This window comes from Barbatula barbatula (genome assembly GCF_947034865.1).
Source record: "Barbatula barbatula genome assembly, chromosome: 13".
NCBI lineage: Eukaryota > Metazoa > Chordata > Actinopteri > Cypriniformes > Nemacheilidae > Barbatula > Barbatula barbatula.
In genome coordinates, this window is record NC_136776.1 from 21,544,517 (window position 1) to 21,568,711 (window position 24,195).

Sequence of the window (24,195 nt, forward strand, 5' to 3'; positions counted from 1 at the left end):
GAGAAAAAAATCAATACGTTTTAGACCCGCATTCGTTTTCTATGGGTTCGTCCTTGCCTACGGCCACAGTAGAGGCTTTGCGAGGGGAGTTTAGTCCCGTGTTTGGACTGACTGCTGTGATTGTAAGCCGAAGAGGTATTTGGTGTGGCGTACGTTACATTCCCTTAGCCTCGTTCTAACCTTTTATGACACATAGAAGCAAATATATTAAAGCTGCTTGTTCGGTTTAAAAAAAAAACATTGAGAAAATATATGCAAACTTTCTATTAACCCAAGCCCTTACAACAGTTAGGTTATAATAACGACAAATAAAAAAATCTGCGTGGTGTGTTTGGACCATCCCGGAGTATCTTTATCGATAAAACCTCTCAATCTGTGATGTTTTCTTCTTTGCAGGTGCCCGTGTGCATAGCCCACAGGGACTCACTTCATCTAGCCTCAAAAATAATTCCTTCAATTAGGAAATGGGTTTCATTAACGTTCTGCCGGTCACCTAATTGGTCTAAGATGCCAAGTGTGGCAGAAAACGTACGTTATCGGAAAGGCACGAAATTGTCCAAAATGATTGTAATGCGAAGTTGTTGTTTTTTACTATCGGAGGAAATCGTTGTTGAGACTATGTATTGATGTTAATACCGTGATAATTGCACCGTCTTATCGTGGTGCATGATATTATCACAATGTCGTTTGCATCTTTAGTGTTGTTCTCAATGTTTTGCTTACTATTTTTCTTACTATGTTGAATACCGACACAAGTTTAGTTGAGATCATTGTTCGAGTTGTTGTACCGGTGCGCCGTCGGGAGTACTTTTACTAATCTCTTAGTCACATGGTTGACGAAGCGTTTATGTCGTGTAATTGCTTGCGTCCGAGACAACATGCTCGTAACTTTCTCGCTCTGATCTCGTCTCTGGAATGGCTGTTTATAGCTTTATCACGCCTACCATGCTGTATCCTTCTGCGTGCAAACACCCCCTACCCCGGCCTCTTTTGAGCTTGCATTGTGTCGCAAGCAACCCCCCCACACCCACACTCGCCTTCTTTCTAAGGAAGGGCAGGGCCCGGGCGAGTCAGCTGACCGAGCGGAACACTTGTTTATCACTGTGCTGTAGGTCGCCAGGGCGGCTGTTAATCTTTAACATTTAGTGCCCTTACTGCCCCCTGTCTAAACGTTGACCACTGGGTAGCCCTCGCCCCCGGACTGAATTTAGATTTTGTTCTCTTATGAGCCAGAATATGTATTGGCTTTGTTTTGCTGCTTTAGATGACTATATTACTGCATTTCTGAAAAGAGACATCGATGTTTGTTTATTCTCATCCTTTTACCCATCTGTGGCTCTTGCCGTGCAATACAAAATGTGACAGTAGAGTCTGCGTCTGCCAGCCTAATGGCCCATACAGGCGGCGCCCTAATGTATGGATGTTGTTTTTTATGATGGAATAATTTCACTGGGACACAGGCTGCAAATGATGCATTTTTCTGTGGGCTGCGTCAAATTGACGGCGATGCTGTCTGTGTGCTTTTTCATATGTTGCATGTTATGGATTTCTGTTAACCATTTACTCCTTTGAAGAAGTGTGTCATTTCCCAGAATTCCATTTGTTTGAGACTGCATGTTGCTTATGCGGACCATGATAGGTCTTCCTACATAACATAGGCCTACATATCACAATATATGACGTTTTAATATTGCCCTAAATAAAAATTCTCTCATTTTACCTGATAAGATACCCTTTTATACGAATAAGTAAAACCTTATATATATTTTTATATTTATTTATACCAAAACAAACACATCGAAGCGCTAAATTCAGATATGGCAATAACTTCAAATCTCATTGGTGTATACGTGTCTTGTGACAAAATATATGACAACTAGTCACGATAATAACTAAATGAGCTCAAAATAATGAGAGGAAGTAAACAAAGTTTTCTTTTGTAAAGTATTACCTGTGTGCATTATATTCGAGCTTTGCCTCAGAATATACAGTACAGAGAATGTATGAAGGCGTTGTTTATTTTCCATTTTTCCTCCTTGAACTAGCAGTGTGAGTGTTTGTTTTCGTCTCTTTGGGTTTGCTTTCCTATTGTCCAGTCAATGTGAGTCATACTTTCCTTACTTGACAATCTATGAGCAGCTCCCATCAATAAATATTGCAGGAATGGAACAGTTGCCTGAAGGATGTAGTGGTCAAATGTAGGATGTTGTGGGAGAGGTCATTTGTGTGCTTTGCTAAATAATTTGTTAAGGGTAATTTATGGCCGTGCGTAGGACCTACGCCATAAACTGTGCGTAGCCTGACGTGCACCAATCCAAAAATGTTACATCGCGGACCACAAGCGTTGTGATTGGTCGGTTTGAACAACTCCCTCAGGTCCAAATATTCAGCAATAGCGCATTTAATAATGAATTACACAAGTAAATGATTTGTTCTTCTGTATTTAAGATCTCAAGCTGCAACAAAAGTGACTGTTTACTTGCTGCTATCACTGCTGCTTCTTCTCAGACGAGCTGCTTCTTCTTCGGCTCTTGTCTTGGTTACACAAGCAACAAGTGCATGTACACTGACGCCTAGTGGTCATTGCCTGTCGACGCGGACAACGACGCACAAGTAAAGAGGAAAACAGTCTTGTTGCCTACGCCGTAGGTCTTACTCAAAACCATAACTTGCCCTTTAGTATGTTGATAGCAAGCGATGCTTGATAACGTAAGCGATACTATTACAACTTAACATTGTATTACATTATTTTATTCATATTTTTGGTTAAGTATTGATAATAGTGATAGTTGAAAAGGATTTTTTTTTCCCGTTAATCCACCCTCATGTCATTCCAAACCTGCGTGACTTTTTCATCTGCAGAACACAAAAGAAGATATTTGAAAGAATGTTGGTAACCAAACAACATTGGGCGCCATTTACTTCACAAAACATTTTTTTTCTTTCCCCAAAAGAAAGTCAAAGAATGTATGTTTCTCATCACTGAAGGGAAAAAGGTTTTCGCTTCTAGTTATAGTTGCACAGCAGTCCGGAAATCATAGCACCTGTGAAATCAAACCCGTAACTCATCCCGGCTCACCCCGAGTCCTCTGACGAGAAATCCAGATTAGGAGTTATTCAGATATCGCCGTAACCCAGGAAACCATCTATCCCTCTCTTTGACACCAAGTGAGACTGTGCTGCTATTATGAACCAGATACAAGAGAAAAAACCCATGTAATCCCAGACGAGAGTTTGTGTATATGAAGCAGTTGCGCCGCTGCAGGTTCCCAGAGCAGGGTCCGAGTTGACCCCGTCGTAATCTCGCTCTGCTGCCGCTACTCTCTGGGGTCTCTTTACAGCACGGCCTTAAATCCAGTCAGATGGATTCTCGTGCAACCTGAGGATTTATTTCAGCGCTGTTTTCCGTTAACCTTCCCACGAGGCGAAACCACTAGAGCGGGCCTGACCGAACAAAGGCTGTCCTCATTTGGCACGTCGGCTTGGAACGCGACAGTTACACCTGCGGAGAGGGTCGCCTGAGTCTTCATTTGCCAGCTCGAAAAGATAATGGCCGGCTTACGACTAGCGCTTTTTTGTGATCTAGTTACGTGGATTAAAGTAATACTTTTCCACAAGTTTAATTCATACGCCATTATGGTCAGTTAAGCTATTTCAAGCAGCGTATTCGTTTTCTTAACACCAAAAAATTGGACCGCACAGTACTTGAACCTCACAATGCAACAGTTATTGTTTCGGATTCTTGCTTTTCCATCTGTTGTAATGTTCACGTCTTCTCCGACATGCTGTGACCCTTTCCCCGCAGGTTGAATTGTAATCATTTCCCGCCTAAACAATATTCACGGGCCGGTTCTGTCCGAGCGTCCAGACATGCTGCGTGACCCTATCTGGACCTAAGGGATGGGTTTCGATCAGATGCGATCAGTACTGATGTACATTAAGGCCAAATCATTTTTTCACACAAAAATCCATTCTTTCAACATTTACTCACTCTCATGTCATTTCAAACCTGTATGACTTGAATTCAGTATGTTGGCAACCATTGAAACGTTTCTCAAAATATAGTCCTACACAGGTTTTGAATGCCATGATGGTGAATAACAGATGACAGAACTTTTATTTTTGGATGAACTATCCTTATCAAGGGCATGCAGAGACGTAGTTTGTCATAACAGCTGTTATGAGTTAACTCCTTCAGACAGATGTGCTCAGCGAAGAGCCATCTCAAACCATCTAGATAACAGGTGACTCACTGTTCTTCCCCACGAAACCTCAATTGAATCAAGGTCTGGGTCACGGAACGTTCTGGGCCGTCCCGATGGTCCGTTTGTCCCCTGGTTATGGTCCACTAATTGAGTTTTGTCATTGACCGCTTGCTTAGAATCAAGAATAACCTTTGACAGCGTTGAGCAGGGGTCGATTTGCCGTTTGCTGATTGCTTTGTAAACAGCTTCGCCATTACGAACAAATGTCTGTGTATAGATAACCTGAAACTTCTCATTTTGGGTCCAACGTCCTGCATATACAATAAGGAAGTGTTTCCTTAGTCATGCAATTTGGATACGGTCAGTTAATCTGTTATTGTTCCAAATGTAGGGGTAAACCCAATGGAAATTCTGTGAAACGTGTTTTTCTTTGCACTTCCTTGTCCTTCACAGCTGTAACGGCTGTCAGATCATTTCGTTTTTGAATTAATCTCTGTTGAAACATGGGTAACGCTGTCATTTTTAACTCTTGCCTTTATCGTTTTTGCCTAAATCGCAGATCGCATATAACAGCTCAAATTATAATAGATTATGTTGTCAGGGTAACACAAGGAGACCATACTATATAGTAGGCGGAAAATTCATGAATAGTAAACCTCAATATGCAAGAAACAGTAGGCGAGAAATACTCTGATGGTCTACTACTTCCACCGAGATTCGTAAAACACTTAGGTATCCCATGATGCCACGGGAGCTGAGCAACGGTCGAATTTCAAAAGTAAATCAAATAACTTACGTTTTTATCACTCTCACGTATAGATTGTTGTTAATACGTCAAAGAGCATATGGGTCACATGACCATGTAACATGGCAGACGCACTGTCCAAAAACATTTTATACCCCATTCAGAAATTTGACTTGATACAAAACACAACATAAACAATTCTTTGTGTTATTCATTTACTCACCCTCAGGTTGTTCAAAACCTGTATAAATGATATTTAGAAGAATGTCAGTAACCAAACAGTTCTCGTCCACCATGTACTGTCATAGTAGGGAAATAAATACCTCGGTATCAAGTCAATGGGGGACGAGATCTGTTTGGTGACTGACAATCTTCCAAATATCTGCCTTTGTGTTCAGCAGAACAAAGATATTTAAACAGGTTTGGAACAATCTGAGGGAGATTAAAAGATTGAACAATGTTCATTTTCGAGGGTAATTATCCCTTTAAGGGTCTGGATATGGAAAGCCGTCGGCGGTAGAATGCAGCTCTGATAAGCATTAGAAAGGGGCATCAAGTCATTTGAGCTCTCCGTTCGCTTGTGTGTGTCTTAATGTTGTACGTGTTGTAGGACGTGTGTGTTTGATGACAGAAGCTCCCACAACTTGTCCAAGCAGGTCCATCGTTCGCTCCTGCGGCAAAGTGCGCACACACTTAAACCCCCAACATATGAAAAGAAATGGCGCTGTTGTGAAACCTAAATGTGCATACAGACATCAGAATCAATGAAAAGAGACGAGTTAGCCGTTAGGAATCCTATTTATGAAAGATTGAAGTATTTTTTAATGGGTTTGTTTTATAGACGCAATATTGCAGATTCCAGAATCCGTTGCGATTCCCAACATCTTTTTACCACCAAAAACCCGTATGACTTTATTTCTTCTGCAGGACAGGGAAAATATATTTTGAAGAAAACATCGGCCCCCGTTGACTTCCATTGTATGAACGCGAAACCACGGAGACATTTCTCAAAATATCTTCTTTTGTCAAAATCACATAAATGTTTTGAGAAACATGAGATTGAATACATTTGGAATTCAAATGTAACTTTCTTAAACCCAGTGAGGGTGTGACGTGTCGTTCGGCTTAGCTTTACATAACCATCAACTTATCACAAAGAAACATTTCAACGTTCACCGTATCGCTGCCATTAAAAAGCAGAAATATGACAATACTCATGAATGAAAACAGTAAGGAGCGCATAAGCCGCAGAGAGAAGATGTGTGTGTTTACACAGGGCTCATCCTTGTGGAGACGATGCAGAGACTGCCGTGGGGGGGTTGGATGTCTGCAATCGTCCGTGAATGTGTGGAATGCTGAGAGCGTGCATGCTCACTCCTGCCCTCGCGTACGTATCCAGCGCCTTGGTTTTCCCATCAGACGGAGCGTCGGGGGTTAACGCTGGGCGGATCTTTCGCTCTGTTGGAAGAGGCCATTGAATGGCTGCCTTCCACGGACAGCAAAAACATTGGTTAAGGGTGAGGGCGGATCTGTAGCTGGAGGTAAAATCTGGACTGGATCGTGAGTCAGTTGTGGACAGGCATCGATGTGCGAGTGTAGGGAAGGTAATGAGAGGTTGTACAGTGCAACAGAGACTGATAAAAGCTTTTTTAATGTCGGTGTTGGTCATTCTGGTCAATAATGTTGTTTATTTGTTTATGTGCTAAGTTTTGATGTAGAATAAATCCAACGTTTAGATTTAGAAACACACTGGCTGTGTTTACATTAAGATTAAGGATATTTATTTGTTACACGTGTAGTTATATACATATACAACCTGAAGTGAAATGTTAAACTGGTAAACTCTGTAGACTGAGCAAACTATACAACGGCGTTCATTTATTGTATATGTTAAAATACAAAGAGGCAAAAATACATAATAACAAATCAAATCAAAAAATTAAATATAGATTTCAAGGTTAAAAAGTCATAGTACACCCAAATATAAATGAGTTGCATTATTTTTATTTACGTTCAAAATCTTTCGTCTGTGGAAGACAAAATGAAAATAGTCTGAGAAATGTCTCAGTGGTTTTGTGTCAATACAATAGTTAAAAATAAATACATACGAAAATAGTTTTTTTTTATTTATTCTGTCCCCGGTTTTATTTTGCATTATTTTTGTAGTGCTTGTACAGTACATAATAGTGATAATCTGTTTATCTTTAGCATTCTAATCCAATGAGTCAATGTGATTTTAAGATCTGTGGTTGACATTACTGGTTACATTTAGAAAAGAGCGTCGAGTGCATTGTGGGATATAGCATCTTATGCACCGTGAGCACTTTGCTAGATCATCTGGTCCTATTCCATCCATACAGATGTTGTCATGCTCGACAGTACTGAATGCGTACAAAAAAAAAAACGGCAGAACGCTATACCAAACATGTTTCTGGAAGGCTGTGGTTTGCCCCGGTGTCGAGTCTTTGGTGTGGTCTAGCAGGCAGCGAGTGTGAGTGTTTGCTGTTTAATAGGGAAGATGACTTACAGCCGGCTGTATTCATTTATTTTCACACCCTGCGAAGCACAAGCTTCTCTTCCAGATGGCCCCGCGGTCAAGCACAACTCTCAATCAGTTCCTTCCTGCGATGATGAAAGGCACAGAACTGCCAGTCGTGACCTCACGTTGCCTTTCCATGCAGCTCATCCCCGCTTTTGTTCAACATGATTTTTATGATGAAGTTCATTTAAAGAACGTTATATGGTTCATTTTTATCGTTCGTAACATCTTTTTTTCTATCTTTTTCGCAGTGTGCCCTTCCGAATGCAAGCATGGTGCCTGCACCCCCTACAAGGAGTGTTGTCACGACCAGTGTTTGGGCGGCTGCTCCGCGCCGGGAAACGCGACCAAATGCGTGGCCTGTCGCAACTTTCTGTTTGAAGACACCTGCGTGGACCGTTGCCCCCCGGGCTTCTACATGTTCAAGGGATGGCACTGCGTGTCCTTTAAATTCTGCCAGGACCTCCACAATCAGTGCAGGGGCAAGAGTGGCGATTGCCACCAGTACGTCATTCACAACGGGGCATGTATCCCAGAATGCCCGTCTGGATACACCACCATGAATTCCACATCGTAAGTACTAGTTTTGCTCCTTAGATTGTGATTTTAAATAGGCCTCATTTAATTGTTTAGTTGTCAATATGAAATAGTATTTGTAGATGTTTCAATTGTTATAATATGTGATAATTTATTTTCGAAATATACAAAATAAGTGTAATTTTTACTACTTAGGAGCTGACTTATTATTCTTTTTAATTTACTTTTTTATTCACAGTTACATAGAATGGGTTAAAGAGGTGAATCATATTCAGTCAGCATGAATCATCTCTAGTCCAAGCTGTTATTTGTTTGTGTCGTCTTGCATATGAACAAACCAGCCGCTCAACCCGACAGTAATCTAAACACAGCACCCGACAGTCATAGCAAATTAAAGCAGAATATAATGACTTGTGTCAGGTTAAGAGTGCAATAAAATGCCACCCTGGTTATTTCAGCGAAGGTGTTTTGCAACCTGGCTGAATTTGTCAGACTGTACAGAATTATAATGAGGACCAATTGCAAACCAAAACAATATTGCATGTTAGAAGCTCACACCGGAGACCGAGTCCATTTGGCTGGTCCGGAAGCTCGCGTGAACACTGGTCTGCCGTGTCCAGCTTCATGTGTGGCTGTTACCATCGCACGAATGAACCGTGAATTAACGTCCCAAACGAGAGTGTGCGCTGGTAAACCTCGCGGGAACAATAGCAGCTTTTGTTTGCGTGCGGCGAGGTCTCTGGCTCTTTTAAAAGGTGCCCGTTTCACTGTGGCCTTTTGTCTCTGCGTTTCAGGGATTGCTGTTTAAGAACCTTGCCGGAATGACGCTTTTCCTGGAATTTTGTTTTGAGTGACGTAATCCGCTCGTGTTTTTTGTCCGGCCACCTTTCGTCCTTGTGAAAGGCAGTCGTGCAGCATTAAGTGACTTTGCGTGACAGCGTGCCCCATCCTTTCATTCGGCTCTTCCCCACTGTTTTTCTCCCTGTTGTTTTTCCAAAGACGACGGCACAGCTGGGAAAAAACTCAGCGGCACATGAACGATAATGAATTGAAATGAAAGTGAGAAACACAAATTTGCGCATGATCTTTTACCCCTTTCTGGCGCGTTTTAGTGCTGCTTTATTTGTTTAGTTAAGACCGATTCATGCCATGAACAAAAAATATGCAGATAACTATATTGGTGTTCAAAACAATATTTTTTATTTTGATCTGCCGTTCTGTAGATTCATATTTTAAATGTGCGGGTCCTTTAAATTTTAATAGAATTTTGCTTGACAACAATAAAACACAGCCAATGATATTTCCATCAGAGGGATTGTTACACTCTATTGTTATAGTTGTTGTCTTGTTTATTTTCCCTAAAAAACGTTTTAAAATGTGAAATCGATTTTTAAAGATGTATAACGTTATACATCTTTACATATCAGTCTTGGCGCAAATGAGCCTTTATCCTTCGACAGAATAAAGTAAGACTTGAATCGAAAGGGAATATTGTGGTGATACATGAAGTCCCAGCTTGGGATTTTACAGAATTTTGTTCCAGGTTAATTTGGGAAAAACTGCTGTTAATTCCCATCCAGCGACGCAAGATTAGAGCGAAATTGCGTAACGTTACTTAAAGCTTCCCTTCCATACACACACCAAAAAGGTTTCGTTAAAAGCGATGAAATTAGGCAACAGATTTATACGAATCCTCTACACCGCAGGGACTCGGCACGTTGACTGTATCTGGTTTCATTCTGTGCCGTTTGGAACGTATTACTGAAGTTGCGTCAGGAAGACTCGTGTCGGTCTGCTCGCCTCGTCTCTTCGGTTGGCTCCGCTTCGCCTTACGCAAAGCATTGAAGTTGGGTGTTTGCCGTGATGCGGCGGTTGACTGCTGGGAGCGCTCCTGTAAAATTCCATTTCTGGAAAGGTGCCTGAATACTCAACTGCTGAAGGCATTGCATTCTTCTGAGTTTTTGCCAACGCAACAATCCGTGGTATTTTGTTGTGTCTCAATGGAATCGTGTTTTCGTCTTCGCCCTCAAAGTCCACAACTGATCGTCTGTATCTTATAAAATTGTTGCTCGGAATTAAAACAAGTCGATTGCGTTGTATTTGGGTTTGCTCCAAACGTAAGCAGGTGAGCGGGGAACAATAGGTTTTACTCGGAGGCATTGCAAAAAATAGCAAAACCAGAGGGTTGTGACATCACAACAAATGTGCGCATCGGAGCGAAGAGCACTCAGTTTATTTTATCTGTGGGGAAATGACCCGATTGTCGTTTTTTTTGCAGGTTGAATTGTACACCGTGTGCTGGTCACTGTCCCAAACTGTGTACGGGATTGAAGGTGGTGGACTCTGTCATGGCGTCGCAGGCCCTGCGTGGCTGCACGGTGCTCAGTGGCAGTCTGATCATCAGAATCCGAGGAGGAAGTGCGTACAGACGTCGCTTATTCATACACTTTCAATCTCTCTCATGAGTAATAAAATTGCAAATTATGTTTTGTAATAATTGTGAAATTATAATAATTTGACTTTTTTAATTATTTTTTTTTCCATGACCAATATTTGCGTTAGAAACATGACTGGTGCTTTCTTGATTCAGCTTGTGTGTTGAATGGCATATGAAGGATTGTGAAAATATATATTTTCTTTCATTCCTCAGACAATATCGCTGCCGAGCTGGAGTCCAGTTTGGGTCAGCTAGAGGAGATCACAGGTTACCTGAGCATCCGCAGGGCGTACGCCCTCGTGTCTCTCTCCTTCCTCCGCAAGCTTCGGGTCATCCGTGGAGAAGCCCAGGAACCCGGGTATGTATTGGACATTTAAAAAGATACATTTTTATTTGACAGGCTGAAACTGACCGATCCGACTGATATTGGGTTATCACTAGTCTTGATTTAGAAACGCATCATTTGTCTTTCAGAAACTATTCCTTCTACGCCCTGGACAATCCGAACCTGAGACAACTTTGGGACTGGTCCAAACACAACCTGAAAATCTTGCAGGGCAGGATGTTTTTCCTCCACAACGGCAAGCTCTGCAAATCTGAGATCCTCAGGATGGAAGAGATCACAGGGACCAAAGACAGGATCCCCAAAAACGAAATTAACATCCCCACGTACGGAGACCAAGCGTTCTGTAAGGCTCATATCATTCGTTCTTTTCCCAAATTCACATCATTTAACTCTAAACATTGAACGATTCGTGTCGATCGTCTATTACAGGTGAAAATAAAGTTCTCCGCTTTACTCAAATCCGCAAGTCCCACGACAAGATCATCATTAGGTGGGAGGCATTCTGGCCACCGGACTTCAGAGATTTGTTGGGGTTCATGGTGTTTTATAAAGAAGCGTGAGTGTGCTTGTTCCACGTTTACATTAATGTATTTGGCACATGCTTTTATCCAAGCGCCATGCTCTTACCTCTGAGCTACAGGAAAGTTCCAGTGTTGAATGTGATCCGAGTCAATAAGATTTTATCTTTTCTTTTCAGGCCTTACAGGAACGTGACTGAATTTGACGGACAGGACGCTTGTGGATCCAACAGTTGGGCCATCGCTGACGTGGAGCCTCCGCAACGCTCCAATGAGGGCAATGGGCAGAAAGAACCAGGCCTTCTCATCATGTCCCTCAAACCCTGGACCCAGTATGCCATCATGGTCAAAACCCAGCTCGCTGCCTCTGACGACCACCAGCTCCGCGGGGCCAAGAGCGACATCATATACGTCCGTACCAATGCGACCCGTAAGTGCACGGTCACAGAGGTGATCTGTAACCATGGTGACCTAGAGTCGCAAATCACTGATCCTGTACCAGAATATGCTTCGTGGTTTTGGCCCATGGGTTTAGCTCGAGTGTTATGTGAATTAAATGACTCGTGAAAGCTTGTCATCCGAGAACGGCAGTGTTCCTGACGTTGTCCTGCTCTGTTTCCTCTCTGTAACAGGACCCTCTGTACCGCTGGACCCCAATTCCTCCTCCAACTCCTCCTCACTGATCATTCTCAAGTGGAAGCCGCCCTCCGATCCCAACGGCAACATCACCCACTACCTGGTCGTCTGCCACAAACAGGAAGAAGACAGCGAGCTTTACAAGTTCGACTATTGCCAGCAAGGTACGCGTAATTGCTCAGGAAGTGTTAAGGAATATCTCACGGTGGTCTCTGATCTCAGTGTTTGTTGTTCTCGCTCTGTACAGGGATGAAAGTGCCGTCCCGTGCGCCCACCCAATTTGAAAACGAGGAGGAAGAGAACTGGAACCAAACGAAGGTGCCTGGCATGACCGGCCGATGCTGCACGTGCCCTAAAACGGAGACGCAGCTGAAAAAAGAAGCAGAAGAGACGGAGTTCCGCAAGACCTTTGAGAACTACCTCCACAACGAAGTCTTCGAACCAAAGTATGATGGCAGTTTTCTCTTGCTGTGTCGTGTGTTCTGTTGGGTGTTATCTGTGCCTTCAAGAGGCCCAAATATGATTTTTTTTCATATTATATAAGTATAATAGATTGCACATTCTTGTTTCGTCTTAGATGTGTGATGACAGCCAATCATTGGTTAGCTTTTAAGGGGTACCACTACTTTAAAGCACGAGTGAGCTGCAGAAACAGACATTGGCTGTTTTCTCTCCAGGTTTTTGTGCCCGTAAGCCTGTGTACGTGGTTTACCTTGTGCGTTTCCTTTTTGAAGAATGCAGTTTGGTTTAATGGTTTCCGCCTGTGAAACTCATCCCGTGGCAACGGTTGCCAGTCTTAACATTAATATCACGAGCGCAGCCATGCGGGATAATATCTTGCCAGAAACTTTCCTGTCGTGGGTTTAAAATCAATAGAATGCTGTAGTGTCAACTTATTTTTGGTTGTTTTATAAATATTTTTAATTTATTATAAATTATTATCTATTTTGTTTTCATGTTATTTTTGTTTTTTTTAAATACAATTTGTTTCATTTATTATTTCTATTCACATATTTAGAATTTTTTTTTATGGTAATTTAAGTTTAATTTTGACCAATTTTGTTAATTTAGTATTTCTGTTTAAATATTCTAAATTATCTTTTACGATTATATGTTTAGTGTCCATGTTCATTTAAGTGTAATTTTTTTATCAAATCGGTTCATTTATTATTTATATATTTTGAATTTTACTTTTTTATTTAGTTTTAGGTTCTTTAAAATTTTGTTAATTAGTCTTTTTAATTTATATATTTATTTATTTTTATGCCTCGACTTTATTTATCGCTATGGAAACATGTTTAAGTTATACTCCATTTATTTCAATTAACATAGATGTTTAATGGTTTTAATTGTAAACCCTGAATCTATGGCTCCATCTGCTGTTTTTATCAAGTCAGTTGTTTGTTTCGGAGTGTTTCAAAGGTCAGCTATTTTTTTATTTGAAAGCTTGACTTTTTAAAGGTCACAAAGACTTCCCCCTTAAAACCTTTAAGCCTAGACTCTTCTGTTAATGTCATCAGGATCATAACCTGGAACATTTCTCACTTTCGATTCTAACTCTCAACCCGCAGACCCAATCGACGTCGCCGCTCAGTGGGCGTGGCCAACGCCACCGTGCCGAACTTTCCAGAATCGGCCCCCAGTCTGCCTGACTTTTCCACCACACAGAGCCCGGAAGCGAAAATCAGACGGCTGGTCAGTGCCAAAGAATCCACCGTCATCTTCAACCTCCTCCACTTCACCAGCTATCAGATCGAGATCCAAGCGTGCAACCATCCCACGAAACCCGACCGCTGCAGCTTGCCTACATTCGTCAGCGCGCGCACTTTGCCTGAAGGTAAGATTTCCCGGACGGGTGGCGTTTGGCCTTAACCCGATTTAATTTCATGTTCTGGTGAGTCAGCTTCTTTCTTATTTGTGTTCTTAGCAAAAGCAGATGACATCGTGGCGCCAGTGACACACGAAATGCTTCCAGACGAACCAGAGTTCGTCTATATCAAATGGCAGGAACCGAAAGCGCCCAACGGAATGATCATACTGTATGAAGTCAAGTATCTCAGGATGTCCGATCACTACGTGAGTGTTAGCAAAGTTGACTTTTAAGGAATCTTGATTGTCAATACCCAATAATGTGGTTATTAATATCTTGATTAATGATGAGACCGTAAGTATACGGTTTCAACAGAAGCTTGAATGCATTTTCTAACTTCCTTTCGGTCTCTCAGGAGGATCAAATATGCGTGTCCAGAATCACTTACGAGAAGAACCACGGATGTCGATTACGAGTAGGGCATCCTGGTAATTACAGCGTGAGAATCCGCGCTACCTCGCTGGCCGGCAACGGCTCCTGGACCGAACCTGCGTACTTCTTCGTTCCAAGCCGTAAGTTCGACCGTCCGCACTTACTGTTGTGTCTTTTTACGATATTTTGAACGTTGCCGTCTCTAATCTAAAATGCATTTGGCAGGGGACACGAATATGAAAATCATCATCGGTCCAGTCATCGTCATCTTTGTACTGCTGTTTCTTGCCAGCACAGTCTTTATTATTCTAAGGAGGAAGTATGTATGAGCTCTTTACGATTATTTAAATCTATCTAATCTATACAATGCTCTTGATGATCAATGTCTGATTTTTTTTCTCCAGACAAACTGAAGGACCGACTGGGCCCTTGATAGCATCCTCGAACCCAGAGTATTTAAGTGCAAATGATGGTAAGAATTTTGGATGCATCAATGGCGACAAAGGCTCCTGACTTTTATGGTCAATTTTGATTACAAATTGTTTTTATATATAATTTTTTTCACAAATAGTTTTTCAGAAAGTTTATATTTGTAAATGCATTTTATTTTTAGATTTACACATATTTTATTTATTTGTTTTATTTATTTTGACAGGTTTTTGTAGCATTTATACAAATTACTATTTTATTATTGTTTTTGGTTACTGTATGGTTTTATAGTCCATTTGTTTATTTTTGTAAAAAAAAAGCTTTTTAAAATATTTACATGTATATTTTACTTCTTTAATTTACTATTTAATAATTTTTTACATTGTTTTTATAGCCTTTATATCATTAACAAATTATTTACTAATTTAGTTTTGATATTTCTATTACGAAATGTTTTCTTAGTCTCTGTTTATTTTTTTAATAATTTTTTGTGTTTTCATATTTATACATTTAAATGTAGATTTATACCGTTTTTTACATTTATAAATATATAGAATTTTCTTGTATTTGTTTAGTATAAACGTTAACAGTTGACATTGTTTTATAGTCTTTAAATTTGTTCTTTAAAGGAAATAAAATTAGGCTTTATCTGTTTTTAATTATAAACCAATCCCGATTTACAGCAATTCGTATTGATAAAAATGTTGTTAGTTCCAGCGCTAGACTAAAATATAACATGTCCGTCTATTTTCTATTAACAATTGTTTGTGTCGTCGTTCTCAGTTTATATTCCAGACGAGTGGGAGGTGCCTCGCGAGAAGATCAGCATCCTCCGAGAGCTCGGCCAAGGCTCGTTCGGAATGGTTTACGAAGGCTTTGCTAAGGACATCGTGAAGGGCGAGCCTGACACGCGAGTGGCCGTCAAGACCGTCAACGAGTCGGCGAGCCTCCGCGAGAGGATCGAGTTCCTCAACGAAGCGTCCGTCATGAAAGGTTTCAACTGCCATCACGTGGTAAGTGCCGAATCTCGCCAGCCACTACGACTGAGAACATCTAATAGCGTCTAACATGCTTATTTTATGTTTGGCTAGGTACGTTTGCTGGGCGTGGTGTCTAAGGGGCAGCCATCGTTGGTCGTCATGGAACTGATGACCCACGGAGATCTGAAAAGCTTTTTGCGTAGCCTCAGACCTGATGCTGAGGTTAGACTTCATGTACAGAAACATGAAGGTTGTCCTAAGACATGTCTTAATCGCGCGTGTTTAATTCATTCATTCTGGTTTCTTTTAAAGAACAATCCAGGACGTCCACCCCCCACCTTGAAGGAGATTATCCAGGTGGCAGCCGAGATAGCAGACGGCATGGCTTACCTCAATGCTAAAAAGTTTGTGCACAGAGACCTCGCAGCCAGAAACTGCATGGTGGCCGAAGATCTTACTGTGAAAATTGGAGGTAGGAAAGAATACACTATTTTAAAAAGGACAGTTCAGCCCAAAATCTAAATCGCAAAAGATGTTTGGCAAAATGGTGGTTTTGTGTTCATACAATGGAAGTCAATAGGGGTCAATGTTGTTTGGTTTTCAACGTTCATCTTTTGTGTTCAATCCAAGTTTTTGGACTTGAGGTTTTGCTATCAATAACACTACCCAGTGTAAAACGTCTCTGATTTTGATTCGTTGCAGATTTCGGCATGACCCGAGACATTTACGAGACCGATTACTATCGTAAAGGTGGGAAGGGACTTCTGCCCGTTAGATGGATGGCGCCTGAGTCGCTCAAAGATGGCGTCTTTACCGCTCATTCAGACTGCTGGTGGGTAATGCGTTACTACGTGTTTCTTTCCAAGTTTCCATTAGAAGAACTCTTTACGGGAGGAAACCTAGTTTGTATGATGAAGACCGAAGATGTTTTAAGTTGCCGTAAACTGCAATGGAACAGTTCAGTCAGTTTACATTTTTGTTCAGGTCTTTCGGCGTTGTGTTATGGGAGATCAGCACACTTGCCGAGCAGCCTTACCAGGGATTGTCCAACGAGCAGGTCCTCAAATTCGTCATGGATGGAGGATACTTGGACAAACCAGAAAACTGCCCAGAGAGGATGTAAGTTTGACTTTTGTAGGATCGTTGGCTTCTGCAACATAACATGATAGTTTGGATGGTAAGATTATTGTCTGTTTTTAGGCACAACCTCATGCAGATGTGCTGGCAGTACAACCCCAAGATGCGGCCCACCTTCCAGGAGATCATCGAGATGATCAAGGAAGACCTGCATCCAAGCTTCCAGGAAGTCTCCTTCTTCTACAGCGAGGACAACAAAGTGCCGGAGAGCGAGGACTTCGACATGGACTTTGAGAACATGGAGAGCATTCCACTGGACCCGTCATCCTGCTCGCAACGGGAGGAGAGCCCCAGCAGAGACAGCGGCCCCTCCGTGGGCCTGCGGGGCAATTACGAGGAGCACGTGCCCTACGCGCACATGAATGGCGGCAAAAACGGACGCATTTTGTCTTTGCCCCGATTCAGTCCGTCCTAACATTGGCCGCCTTCTGTCATTTTTAAAAAGGACATTTTATTTTTGCAGAGGCCCTTAAAAAGATATAGATCTCAGGTCTTTTTTTGTTGTCGTTTCTTTCTCATCAGTAAACTAGCATGGATGCAGACTTTTCCTCCGAGGTGGGGATTAGAAACTGTGAACGTGACTACATCAACCAGAAAGCTGCTTCGGCTACATCACCTCGGAACTTCCTGTTCCCTCAGATGCTTATTTCCTGTTCCTTTGTTTTTCATGTTTCAAAGGGAATCTTTCACGATAGTGGCCTTTTATTAAGTGGCCTATACAGTGCGTGATCGTTTCCTAAGATGAAATTTTCTTCAGTGTGGATCTACGCAATGGCATATATTCTTTGAGAACAACTCGTTTTCGTAAAGGAATTATTTTGTCTTGACTTCACCCAGATGATGTTTGCGTACCGCTGAATGAGTTTTAATTTATTTGCTTGGTTTCTGATTTCCCTGAGCTTTTACTCCGGTGTCCTTTTTACCAGCTGAAGGATATTTAACAGTTACAAATCGGACAAGAGTTCTTCAGACTGACCAATAGCTGCTGCTCTGATATAGAGTAGGTATTTTATATATATATATATTATATATATATATAAAATATTGTTCGGTATCAGAATTTTAAATGTTCACAACTTTTGTACATAATTCTAATGTCTTTTTCTAAGGTTTTTCATCAGAGGCTTTGCTTATACCATATTTTTTGGCAAATAATGTTTTTTAATAAGCTGTTTTTTTATTGTCTAACCAAAAAAACTGCATCTCAAATTTTGACTCACAGTGATACACAGTGATACAGAGGGGGAGCATTTTTGGTCTGGTGGGAACGTCTAAATTCAAAATTAATTAATGTTAAATATATATATATATATATATATTTCCATAGACAAATTAGTTTCTTTTGATTAAAATGCAAAATTTATCCTTGGGATTCTGTCTGTTATAAAGAAGGTTTTGAGAAGGTTTTGAGGGTTTAGTGTGATATAAAAGATTGTCTTTGGCACGTTTGGCGGTTGACTTGTGTTTAGAGGCGTAACAGGTAAAGTTGAACACTTAGTTTTCATTAGACAGGTTTTTACGACCATGTTGTTTCGTTATACCTGTAGTGCCGGCCAGCGAAGGAAATCAGAATGCGTTTACTTTGGGTCGAATATAAACACAAATTGGACTATGTTTTTATCAGATCTTGTCATTCCTTTAAGTTAACCCTGGTCCACATACAGCTCCGAGGACCTTTATCAAAACGTGAGTGTTCTTAGTATACAGCTTTGCGGAACACCGGCCCTTTTCGCCTCCGAAGCAAATGGCCTTCACATTTTAGTTTCGGAATAAGGGAAATCTTTGAAGATCAAGTAAGTAAAAGACTTCTCACTGTCAGGATGACTGCGCGTTTTCTCTATCTTCACGGTCGACAGTTTTCGTAAACAAACATTCAATATCTCCACTTCGTGCCTTCTCTGATAGAAGCAGATGGGTGACTTTTTTACTGGATTCTCCTCGTCCGTCATCCAGAAATGTGCACATTTCATGTATGTGCGTGTATATGTGTTTATGTATGTATATTTATTCGTGGTTGGGAGACAGAACAAGGATAAAATCCACGTTTACAGCTTTCGAAAGTTTCACTATTTCACACCAATTTTTATTCTGGTAATCTGGCTTTACGTTTGATGTGTATATAGCAGAAAGGAACGAAAAATGTAACTAGCTCATCATTCGCCGCTACGAAGAAATTTTGTTTTGCAAAAATTAGCTTTTCTTTTGCTGTAGCTCTCAACAGACTTCTAGACCTAAATTACAAGACCTTTGAAAAGGCAGATATTAATATCTTATTTATTTTATGATCCTCATGATAATGTAAATCCCGGCTAGCTTTTATTTAAATACTTTGAGGCGGGTAAAACTTGAGTCAATTTAGTTTTTTTTTGAGACAGCTGGAGAGGTTAGAGGCAGCGGGTTTCTTAGTGCTTATATCTTTCTGTTGGTTGTTTGGACACAGTCTACCTCAGCATGTTGTTAGAAATGTATCAGAGCCAAGTTGCATCTCTTTGTAGTTATTAAACAGTTTCTCGACCGATTTCTTAGATTCGAATTGTTAGACACGCAATGCCCAAATCTGTTGTTCTCGCAGTTCCCCCCCAAAAAACAAATCACTGTTTCCCCTTTTGTTTTAGTTTTTTCTCTGCTTTGGGAAGCTTTGAACCCAAAGATTCACTTTGACGGGTCTTTTTTCGATTTAAAAACACGGAGCCATTTTTCGGTTAAGTTAAACGATTGTAACGAAATTATTTAGTATTACAATGGCATAAAATTTGCCAATATTTATAACGTAGGGTGTGTTTTATTGTATGGCACACCATTTGGCTCTGTAACGCTGATCAGGTATTTTGAGGTATTATTTCCTCATCTTTAAAAAAGCACTTATTTAAATACAAAAATTATCTTTATGAAAGCCACTTATGTCAATGTTTTTGGATTTAAGCTGCATATTATAGTAAATTAACTTTTCAAGTCACTACTGAATCACAACAACTCAAAAGCTCCCATAAAACCGTAGTCGCGTTTAATTGTTTTGTGATTTGTGGATATTTTACGAACAAAAGTCAAAATTGTTGCCCCAAGTTCAATGGCTCAAATGCAGAAAATCTGTTCACTGTTCCTTTGTTAATTTTTTCCATATGTGATTTTTGTCAATATGTTGTCTTTTCAACGTGCATCTGTGTTTTTCTACTGTGAAATGATCTATCAATGCCATAGTTTGTAGTACACACAGACTTTACCTGCCTCTCCTTTTACGTGCATTGATTTTTTTTTGGTGGACAGTCCATGTGCCATAGAAAAATATTTTTTCCTCACGGGGATGAGGTTTGGAGTTTGTTTTTTGGAGGAGCGTCAATATCCACCGCTTGCTCAATCTACGTGAAAAACTAAGATGCCGAAACCAAACGGAAAACTGCAGAAACAATCCTTTCTTTTGGATGTTGACTTCATCTTTGAAGCATGTTGCATCGCTGTTGCCTCTGCATTGCATTTCGGGTAATGGATTGATCGCCCCCTGGTGGACAACAGATGCGCATCTACTGCTTTGATCCACAGTGCCTTGCACAAAAACCTAAGTATCCTCCAAGCCAAACCTGGCCAACAGACTCCCTGTACCGGATTTTTTTTTCTTTGCTTTCAGGTCGAGAAATCCACTTTATTGTACAAATGGGAAGTTTTTTCTACATAGGTACAGGAAACGTCTTTCTTTTACTTGGCGTAATATTACTGTATTGGTACATGTGAATGATTTTCTTTTGTTGTTTGTTTCTTTTTTCAACTAAGCTGAACTTGTCTCTGCTTTGATGTGATCTGGCTTGTGTTCCTAACAAACCGCCCGGCATCGTAGGATAGATTCAATGTTACCCAGATGACAACTTTGGCAGCTCCCAATGTAAAAAAAATCTAAAAGATAAAAGAATATAATTTTGATAAATACTGTCTTATTTTGGTTAAACTTTCGCAAGAAGCCCCAAATGCGGTTTTCTACAGCGAGCTAGAAAACAGACCAGGTTGAGCACAAGGCATTGTATGTATTTTATTGTTTTTAAAAAGGAAAAAGTATTACGCTTAGAGATATTAATTTCTATTTTTTTAGTCAGAATAGGAAGGGCAAATTCAGTGACTTTTTGACTGTAAACTTTTACTATTCATGTACATTTTGGAGTTAACATTATCAATGTATATAGCTTTCTTTTCGATGGAAGCGGAATGTCGTTCGTTCACGATGTTGCGCTGTGATTTCGAGACATCGTTTTTACTTTTGCAGATTGGGCGACACTGATCGGATAAAAGTCGTTGGGTGTTCGACCTCACATGTTCTTTGTACGACCTTTGCATTGTTGTTTTGTTTGTTTTGTTTTCATGTACAACTACTTGTTTGCCATCCGAGAAATGATTGCATATCCTTTGTCAGCGTTTTGTATCTGTAAATTGTTGCCCTTTGCTTTGTATAATACGTAAAATTCCTCTACATGCCGAATTCATAAAGGCGACCGTTTAAATAAACAATCGTTTTTCAATGTGAAAACCGGAAAAGACCACTGCAGTTTCCTTACAGATGTTATTTGCGTTGTTGCGCTACAGTTTACCAAAAATAAACACAATTGACATGTTCAGTAAATATACAATTGACATCTTACACACGTAGATTAATGAGAACAAAAGAGGCACAGATTTGGTTAAAATGCCGCTGGTCTTGAAGGCTTAGCGTTGTTTGCCAGCACTCTTATGTATCTTATTAGTTTAGCTTTCATCATTACACTTGTTTCGTTTAATCCCTACTTCTCCTTCTTACATTTTATATACATTTTGTGTTTTATTTGTATTCATTCTTCGTACACGTAGGCAATCCCCGGAGCTGTTATCTGTTTATCTATAATGTAAAAAATATACTGATGTATATTTTTGTACATTATGTATATTATTTGGAATCATAAGGCGATGTATGTGTGAAAATGTATAAACCACAACTGGCCCTAAATATTTTTTCTCGCTGGTCGAATTTGTGCCATTGCAGTTGCTGTGCATGATCGTGTGAACCACAGTCATATTCTTGCATACAACAACAAAAACACATCTGACCGAGATCAAACTGTGCCATGACAAACTCATTTTTACCAATTGACAGTGAAGTGACTCAACGAGAGCTGGGCAGTGACGTGTACAGTAAATGTTGGAATGGTATGAAAATAAATCTTGCTGTGTGTAAATTATTCAACAATTAACTGTTTATATGAAATTTATGAATTAAAAAATTGTTACGAAAGAAAGGTTTTGGAGTTTTGTTTTTAGTTTGCACTTGAAATCATTTCAAAGGGTCAGCCTGATCTCCCAGGAATTCTAGACTATTTTACGATGTGGCTGATTTGTATTAATTCTTAGTGTGGATCGTACAATCTGTACGACCATGAGGGCGATAAGCAATGGGGCCCATCACTGGCGCAAAAACAGATCATACTAAAACGCACGAATGAGATTGCACAAGTTCGTACGAGTTGGCCACTTCGTAAAATAGTAATAATAGTTTGTGGGATTGGGACGATTTTCATCAAAGCCATTTTTAAATGGACCAATTCGGTTCCTATATTTATTATATGGAAATGAGGCGGGTGAAATGGTGGTCAATACATGTCTTTTTCACTTTAAGTGCTACTCGTTTCTTCCTAACCTAGTGAACCTGAGATATATATATAACCTCAGCTAGTTCAGCAAGGCGCACGCTTTTTTATAAAGGTTAGTTCACCATGTCAACCACAAGCTTATGGGTTCCGTTCAGCTTCTCGTCATCCGCACTCAAAAGTCGTAGAGCTAAAATATATTTTTTTTTGTGTAAAACATTTTTTCATATTGACCAGTGCACTTGCAAAACAATTCTGAGGTTTACAGTTTTCCTACAGTTTCAATTGAAACATCCGTTTCAAGTACGTTGTAATTGTGTCACCTTTGTAGTTCTCAGCACTATGCGTTTGCAGATGCAACGTGTGTATTTGAGTCTGAAGAGGAAGTTGTAACGGAGTTGTTAGTTTTAGCTGTGGTTAACACTGCGCTCTGCTCTTTTCAGCTGTTTTAACAAGCAGTTCGTTTCGTCTTGGTTACAGAATAGTTGTTTTCGGTTTTAGCTCTTGGGTGAGTAGTTTCATTTGTTTGTTGAATGTGTTATGCATGTTTAAATATAAATAGTTTTGACAAAATTGAGTAGAAGACCATATGGCTCAAACGCATGTTCGATTTGAATTGAATCCGAGCAATGCATTGTCTTCTGGTAATGCAGGTAAACTGTGATGCTTGAGTTTTGAGCGAAGCTTGATATCTTCAGCATGCATGAGCTCTTTCTGTTGTCTTTTGGGTGCTGTTTTTCAGCCATTATTGCTTCCCTTCTTTGTCGAAGTTTCTTATAAGGAACTGTGTAAGCAGAAACGCAGTGGTATTGTGAAGTGTGTTGCAACATCACGAGAGAGTAGAAATGAGTTTGGTTTTGTTTTGGAAATGAACTTGTTTTATTAAAGAGGAACCAACATGACTCTTGTTTGTGCCGTGTGGTGCATGACAGGTGCCGCCGTTCACTTTTCATTCTTAAAAACAAGGTCAAGCATGATTACTTTCCACTTTACGGTTTTAGTCCAAATGAGTTCTTTGTTTAACAGATGAAGTGAGAAACAAGTACAGTAAAAAGATTCTGTTTGAAAGCTGGGTTGTCTTAGAGGATGTAGCATATCTTTATAGTTTTGCGAAGTGTACAATATGCTAATCTGATGTGCCATGCCTTGAACTTTCCTCTCATGCCACACGTCACTTCAACTTCCTTGCCATCACTTTGTGTTTTTACTTGATGCAGTACCATAACAAAGGGTCTTGTAAATAATGTTGCATATGAATAGATTGATCAGACTGATTAGACATTTCAACATGTTAAATGCACAAAATATTTTGATTACAAATGATTCTGTCCAGAAAAAAAATCAGCAGTGGTTGATTTGATGTCAATTTTTTGTTTGTTTTTGGTTATTAAAACAGCATATTATCATAATCACAGTGCTACTCATTGTTGGATTTCATTCTAACCCGTATAAATTTGGAGATGATGCACTAAAAACTGAAGAGGAAATGAAAGGGGGGAAAAATTATAGGCCTGTATCTGTATTAACTATCGACTAAAAGAAAAAGGGAAATCTCAGCATATTTGAGATTAGCCAAAATCATTCTCGTGCATTCCTAATACAGAATTCAAGTCTTTCACCTACTGTTGCCACTTGTGTATGGTTGAGTGACCATAAAGGGATTTGATTTGAACAAATATCAATTTCGGCATGCTTGTCTAGATGGAATATTAACCCGATTTTATTACAGTGAAAGTCTAATAATCATGTTTTTTTTTTTTGATTGACTATAGTTTTATTGTTTTAGTACTACCTCATGTTGACATTTACAACATATTGATATTTGTGGACATGGTTGGCACTAC

The 24,195-nt window shown here is 40.1% G+C and overlaps 2 protein-coding genes across 3 annotated transcripts in view; both read left to right on the top strand.

Moving 5' to 3' along the window:
- insrb (insulin receptor b) overlaps positions 1-21,990 on the top strand; it is a 44,477-nt gene extending 22,487 nt beyond the window's left edge. The window contains exons 3-21 of the mRNA XM_079470829.1: positions 7,741-8,062; positions 10,305-10,444; positions 10,677-10,821; positions 10,938-11,152; positions 11,239-11,365; positions 11,507-11,757; positions 11,960-12,127; positions 12,211-12,409; positions 13,535-13,800; positions 13,891-14,039; positions 14,189-14,345; positions 14,431-14,524; positions 14,610-14,677; positions 15,418-15,647; positions 15,726-15,836; positions 15,927-16,086; positions 16,317-16,446; positions 16,599-16,733; positions 16,815-21,990. Of these exons, the coding sequence (XP_079326955.1) occupies positions 7,741-8,062; positions 10,305-10,444; positions 10,677-10,821; positions 10,938-11,152; positions 11,239-11,365; positions 11,507-11,757; positions 11,960-12,127; positions 12,211-12,409; positions 13,535-13,800; positions 13,891-14,039; positions 14,189-14,345; positions 14,431-14,524; positions 14,610-14,677; positions 15,418-15,647; positions 15,726-15,836; positions 15,927-16,086; positions 16,317-16,446; positions 16,599-16,733; positions 16,815-17,166 (3,419 nt within the window). The 3' untranslated portion in view covers positions 17,167-21,990. The remainder of the gene's footprint in view (positions 1-7,740; positions 8,063-10,304; positions 10,445-10,676; positions 10,822-10,937; positions 11,153-11,238; positions 11,366-11,506; positions 11,758-11,959; positions 12,128-12,210; positions 12,410-13,534; positions 13,801-13,890; positions 14,040-14,188; positions 14,346-14,430; positions 14,525-14,609; positions 14,678-15,417; positions 15,648-15,725; positions 15,837-15,926; positions 16,087-16,316; positions 16,447-16,598; positions 16,734-16,814) is intronic.
- Positions 21,991-22,722: 732 nt separating this feature from the next.
- The window catches only part of arhgef18b (rho/rac guanine nucleotide exchange factor (GEF) 18b), a 29,755-nt gene continuing 28,282 nt past the window's right edge, over positions 22,723-24,195 (top strand). For both annotated transcript variants that reach the window (XM_079470705.1, XM_079470706.1), the window contains exon 1: positions 22,723-22,859. The gene's annotated coding sequence lies outside the window, so the exon portion shown is untranslated. The remainder of the gene's footprint in view (positions 22,860-24,195) is intronic.